The sequence below is a fragment of the Propithecus coquereli genome, unplaced genomic scaffold (assembly GCF_000956105.1).
Source record: "Propithecus coquereli isolate 6110/MARCELLA unplaced genomic scaffold, Pcoq_1.0 Scaffold248, whole genome shotgun sequence".
Lineage (NCBI taxonomy): Eukaryota > Metazoa > Chordata > Mammalia > Primates > Indriidae > Propithecus > Propithecus coquereli.
The window spans coordinates 1,214,769-1,221,197 of record NW_012148041.1 but is presented as its reverse complement, the minus strand read 5'-3'; the positions used below and the strand labels follow the sequence as shown (position 1 = coordinate 1,221,197).

The window sequence follows — 6,429 nt, the reverse complement described above, 5'->3', positions numbered from 1 at the left end:
CTTGCTCAGGCTGGTCTCGAATTCCTGAGCTCAAACAATCCGCCCGCCTCGGCCTCCCAGAGAGCTAGGATTACAGGCGTGAGCCACCGCCCAGCCTACTCTTTGAAATTTTTTAACCAGTAACATGTCTTACTTTCATAATAAATTTCTTCTTTAACATAATATTCTTCTGCATCCTGATTTTTTTTAACCAGGAGCATATGTTGTCTTTATGACAAAATTTTAAAACAATAGAGATAAAAAACAGAGTGCCATTAACTACTGGTATTAATTTGCCCTGTTATTAAATTTCTCTGTAATAATACTCTTTTGCTGTATACTGTTCGTGTGAGCATTTCTGGGTGTTCTGCATTCCTTGAGGGCAGTAAGGTCCCTAATCCCAACCTTGACTCCAGGGATCAGTACAATGTCCCCCGAAGCTGACTGTTTCCAACTGAGTCCTCAAGTCTAACTTAAATGATCCAATGGTTTCCCATCATGTTCAAAGTAGAAGCTCGATCCTTCCAGAGGCCTCCAGTCCCCATGTGACCTTGCCTGCTGTGCCTTCTCTGACCTCGTGCCTCTTGTTCACGTCTGTCCAGGCACTCTGGCCTCCCTGGTATTCCTACAACAGGCCAGGCATACTTTTGCCTCAGGGCCTTTGCACTTGTTGTTCCTGCAGCCTGGAACATTCCTCTCCCAGGTCACCTCCCACCTTCTCCTCCCTTCCATTTTTATTTAGATGTCATCTCAGGGAGGGCTCCCTGATCACTTCATTTTTTATTTAGAGAGGGGGTCTTGCTATATCGCGCAGGCCAGTCACAAACTCCTGGGCTCAACTCCCACCTCAGCTTTCCGAGCAGCTGGGGCTACATGCGCTCGCCACCACGCCGGGCTGACTTTATTGAACTCTGTAACCCAATCCCCTCTGACCTCCACACTCCCCATACCCACTTCTGCTTATTTTCCTTCACGTCCTGTATCATCTTCCATCGCACCATACGTTTTATTTAGTTCATCATCTGTCTCCTGGGACCAGAACGTCAGCACAAGGGTGGAGACGTTTGTGTTTTGCTCCCTGCTGTATGGCTGGGCCTGGCACATAACAGATGCTCAGTAAATATCTGTTGCATGAACTTAAATACTTCGTGGGAAGAAGCAGACGAAATACAGAAGCCAGGCAGACATGGCTGATACCTCTGAGCATATTAGCCTCACGAGGCTTCAGTTTTCACATCTCTAAAAAGGGAATTGGCAGAGATACCGTAGGAACCCCACTCCCACCCAGGTTGGAACCTGCCACACAGCAGCCCACACTTCCTTGAGCCGCTCCCCTCCTTGGCTCACTCGCCCTAAGACCTACTTAGCCCATTTTCCTCACCTGCACCTTTTGCCACTGGACTCTGAAGAGCCCGGGACAGAGCCTGACCCCTGCGGGCTGTCAGATACGGGGACAAGGAGGACACGGGGGCTCCCGGCACTCAGGGCTTCTCCCCAGAGAGGAGAGGCAGACCTCCGACTGCCGGGCTTCCTGCGCCTGGGTGCGGGTGGGGCTGTGGGTGGGGAGAGGGTGTGACTAGGGGAGGACTCAGGCTGGAAAGGAAGTGGCAGGGGTGGAGGAGCTGAGCAGGAGCTCACCTGCAGATCTCAATCAGTCCTCAGCCCTGGAGGCTGGGACTCTCATTATCCTCATTTTACAGAGGAGGAAATGGGGCTCAGAGAGGCGAAGTCTTCCCCAAGGTCTGGTTCCAAAGTCCCGCTCCTGATCTCCTCACTGCGCTGGCCCTGGCTGAGCAGCAGAAGCACCGAGGAGCTGATGAAACTGAAATACGCCCGCCCCACCCCGACCTCCTGACTCAGAGTTTCCGGGGTGGGGTCCAGGTGTCCGTATTTTTCGTAAGCTGCCATTAGGGCTCCCGCGCAGAGGTTCCCACAGTCTCCCACGCCCACCCAGGCAGCCCCTGGCCTTTGAAAGGCTCTTACTTCTGGAGGCATGTGGGGGAGTAGCTCTCCTCTGGGGACTCGAGTCCTCTAAAGTCTCAAGTGTGGGGATCAGGGCAGGTGTCATGTTCTTGTTCACAAGAGTAAGTCAGTAGGGGCTGGGCACAGTGGCTCATATTTGTAATCCCAGCAGTTTAGGAGGCTCAGGTGGAAGGATCACTTGAGGCCAGGAGTTCGAGACCAGCCTGGGCAACATAGTGAGACCCCTGTCTCTATAAAAAATACAAAAATTAGCTGGCACAGTGGAGCGCACCTGCAGTCCCAGCTACTAGGGAGGCTGAGGCAGGAGTTTGAGCTTGCAGTGAGCTATGATCATGCCACTGTCCTCATACCTGGGCAACAAGGTGAGACCCTATCTCAAAAAAAAAAAAAATGATTAAGTCAGTAGGGACTGGTTCCGTAATTTCCAGCCCTCAGGATCCTGAACCCTTGGCTGAGCAGGGAGTAGCTGCAGATATGGGGGTTTGGACATCCATAAAGGCACCAGCAATGATTTCACAAAGAATGACTACTCCCTCCCCCTGAATGGACTATGGTCTTTAAATGAATCTAGGTACCCAATGATCCTTTTCAAAGACACAGATCCTTTGAAGAGTTACTGAGTATATTCCAGTGGGTACTAAAGCGTAACTACAACCAGGGAGCAGCACGGGGAATTTTAAAAGGTGGGAATCTCTGGATTAGCTGTGTCACCTGCTGAAAACAAGAAGGGGCTGGAGGGCTTGTGTGTGGGCATCGAAGAAAAGACAGAGGCCCAGAAAAGGGAAAGGAGAGGCCGCATCGAGGACCAGTTTCACCTAGTTGACGTACAGTATTTAAGTATTTTCGTAGGCTGGCTGGGTGGCTTGGTGATCCCCAGTTCAACACTCCTGGTTTGTAGATGAGAAATGGAGGCTCAGAGATGGGCAGTGACTTGCTCGAGGTCAGCCAGCCGGAGAGCAGTATAGATCCAAGCCTATGTGTTTCTGAGTCAGGTGCTCTGCACATCATTAAATCATCCTGTCCCCCCCACACCCCCACATCCTAGCCCTAGGACAGCAGCAGCACACAGGGGTCAGGGCAAGGCTGGACTGGAGCTGTTCTTAACTTTTCCTCCCTTAAGGAGAAGGTTGTTGTCCCTCTCCAGAGGAGGCGGAGCCTGAAGCTCAGAGACTCTCAGCGGCAGAGAGACTCTCCCTGGGCTCCAGAACTGCCTTGAGTGTCAGCTGGAGGCTCAGAAGCCGGAAAGGCCCCTGTGCATCCCGCCTCCCTTCCCCCAGCTCCTGCCAGTCAAGGGGAAGTACTAGGCCTGCTGCCCCCTAACATCCTCACCAAGCCAGAGACGTGCTACTGCATCTATATCCCTCTACCCCGCTGCCCGGTAGTCAGGGAGGAAGGAGGCCAAATTCTCAGCTGATTCTCTACTAGGCCTAAAATCAAAGCTGCTCCCCTGGGGAAGAGGGTGTGGCCATTAGGATACCCATCATTCCCAAGGGCTCCCCTCTCTGCAGCCCTCTGTCAGGATGGCGACTCATTCCTACAGGTTTCTTTTTTTTTTTTTTTTAAGATACTGTCTCACTCGTTGCCCTTGGGTAGAGTGCAGTGTCGTCAGCCTAGCTCACTGCAACCTCAGACTCCTGGGCTCAAGAAATCCTTCTGCCTCAGCCTCCTTAGCAGCTGGGACTACAGGCATGCACCACCATGCCCAGCTAATTTTTCTATTTTTAGAAGAGACAGGGTCTCACTCTTACTCAGGCTGGTCTTGAACTCCTGAGCTCAAGCGATCCTCCTGCCTCGACCTCCCAGAGTGCTAGGGTTACAGGCGTGAGCCACCGTGCCCAGCCACTCCTATAGTTTTTTAGAGGAGGTTCTGAGGACCCAGCAAAAACTCACAGCCCTCAACTCCTAGGAAGTTTTGTGTTCAACCTAAATCCATCCTGGGCGGAAATGTCATTCCCATTGGTCTATTTTCACTGTTCTCACCCCAACTGAATGAAAGCCACTGTACTTTCTACAAGAATTCAAAGAGAGGAACACACACATGTGGTTTCCCCCCGCAAGCCTTCTGTCATCCAGGGAAAACAATCCTGACTCCATGGGCTTTTCTCAGAGGACCTGCTGTTCTTCCTCCTCCGTGTGGCCTCATCCTGGGTTTGCCCAGGACAGCCAGCGGCAGCCCCTCTACCAACACATCAGGGGAGAAGCGGGAACTGTCACACACAGACATAGCTTGCCCTGCGCTGGTGCAGGTCTCCCGCCTGGTTCCAGCCAAGGACGGTTTCAGTAAGAACAGGCTAACCCCAAGAGCTTTTCCCTTGTCCCTAAGTCTTTTCAAGGGAGGGAGTGGGCCTTGCTTGTATATCTCTCTTATCTGCTGCCTCTGGCCACTTCCCTACTACTCCTTTGACTTTCTGGAATCCCCACCCACAACACTATCACTATTTCCTCCCATTCCAGCATCCACACTATGGGCCTGGGGGAAACCTGCTTGCTCCATCCTTCTCTCCTGTGACAGGGCTCTGCCTTGTCTGCCCTACCTCCACTTGGCCCCTGAGACTCCCACTGTTAGCTCAGGTTTCCAGAGTGGACAAGTTTTATGTCAAGCAGGGGTGAAATCTACCACTGATCCTGTGTGACCAGAGACATTGCTGGGCTCAATTTGAACTGTGATGTGGTACAAGACAGTTCAAGTATGCAAGCTCTCCATGGAATCTTCCCCAGAAATACTCAACCTGTAGAGGTGGGGGAGTATCGGCCCGGTTAGAGGCCTAGACAGAGGCTCAAGTTGGGAGGCCTTATCGGTTGATGGCGCCAGGAAAAGGGGAACCACTTGAAGTCTGTAGCCTCCCCACTGCCACGTGAGGAGCACAGAGAGCCCGGAGACACCTCAGGAGCCACAGGTAATGGAGAGGTGGAAAATGGTACCTTGGAAGCAACAAGCCATGGCGGCTGGTATTGTCCTGGCAAAATATTGAAGGGGCAGGGTGGGAGGGGGGTGTGGGGCACAGAGTTTGCAGGGATGGACTCCGGGTGATCAGCTTTTCTCCCACCTATACTGAGAACCCAACTAGATGACATGAGCTGCAATGTAAGGCATTTAAGTAGGACGTAAGAAAGAACCTGACTGCTGGGAGGTACTCTCCAGGTGACAACAGGTGATACTCCATGGGAGAGTAAAACATCATTTATTAGTCACTCATAAATCCAGCTAAGGGACAGATTATAACACAGGACCAGTTTGGGATATTCAAGTTCATCAGGTCCAAGTTCAGCAAAGTGGGGGTTTGGGATGGGGTGGGACGGAATAGGCATTCATCTCTCTCAGGTTTCCAGAGAGAGATGAAGGTTTAAGATTGGAGGTTTCCTTGAGACTGTAGGCCTCCTTTGGCGGGGTGGGGCAGAGGTGACACCGGGAATCTAGGGCCTAGTCTCGTCCCGGGCACAGAGCCTCCTGTGGGCACTCAATCAGGTATTCGCAGAGTGAACGGATGAACCCCCCAGGTCCCGGAGAGCTCAGGCCTAGCTTGCTCCTTTCTCCCAGTGCTCCCTGGTTCTAGCAACCTAGGGCCTTGTTTCTTTCCCGGCCAGGACAGGGAAGGCAGCACTAACTGAGGACTGGAGGAAGAGGGAGAAAGACTTGGCTTCCCAGGAGTTGTTTAGACCAGAGGATAGAAGACTGTCACTGATGGGGCTTTTACGTGGCTCAGATTCCAGGCCCCCCTCACCCGAGGTCTCCAGGACTGAGCTAACAGTTTCCCAACCTGGTGTTTGTGGGTCGAGAGGGTGGTGAGCTGCATAGCAGTATAATTCGGTCCTTAGTCCCTGCCCCCTCCCCAGCTCTGCACCATCTGGGGGGCACAGTTCAGCGGGCCGGACTGGCTCAGGAGTCGGGGAGGCCCTGCGTGCCTCTCTCGCAGCTCCAGAGGAAGTGACTGACAAGTAGTGGCTAACTGTCTCTCTTCAAAGTCGGGAGGAAGAGGCAAGGAGCAGGCTGCATGCCCAAGCCTGACTCCGGGGAGATGTGTGTGCTCATCACATGGAGTCTGGGATGTGGCCTGGCTCGTGGCCCTCAGAACCCCATGATGCCCCCCCACCCTCCAGACAGCTGGGGAGCCCGGTTCTGGGCAAGGGAGCGGCATGCACTCCGTAGGGCCTCTGCACGGTGGGCAGCAGCCTCCACCAGGCTGTTGGCCCAGTTACCAGTACTGGGCCCTCACCCCAGGCTGGGCCGCTGGGCGCCGGGGTGCCCCTGGAGTGGCACGGTGTTCACGGCTGGCTCCCAGGCGGCAGGGGCTGGTGTGCACGTCTGCCAGCCTCCCCTGGGCCCCGGGTGCCCCTCACCTTGAGCTGGGACTTGGAGACCTTGCCACTCTTCTCCACGTCCAGCGCGGTAAAGGCGTACCAGATAGACTTGAGCAGCTCCTTGCGCAGGGCCATGGCTGAGGCGCCGGCCCGGCGGGGGCGGCTCTG

General features: G+C 53.8%; 1 protein-coding gene across 1 annotated transcript in view; it reads right to left on the bottom strand.

Annotated features, from left to right (window-relative positions):
• DEF6 (differentially expressed in FDCP 6 homolog (mouse)) overlaps nucleotides 1–6,429 on the bottom strand; it is a 28,448-nt gene extending 22,019 nt beyond the window's left edge. Inside the window, exon 1 of the mRNA XM_012646569.1 lies at nucleotides 6,301–6,429. Coding sequence (XP_012502023.1) covers nucleotides 6,301–6,396 — 96 coding nt within the window. The 5' untranslated portion in view covers nucleotides 6,397–6,429. The remainder of the gene's footprint in view (nucleotides 1–6,300) is intronic.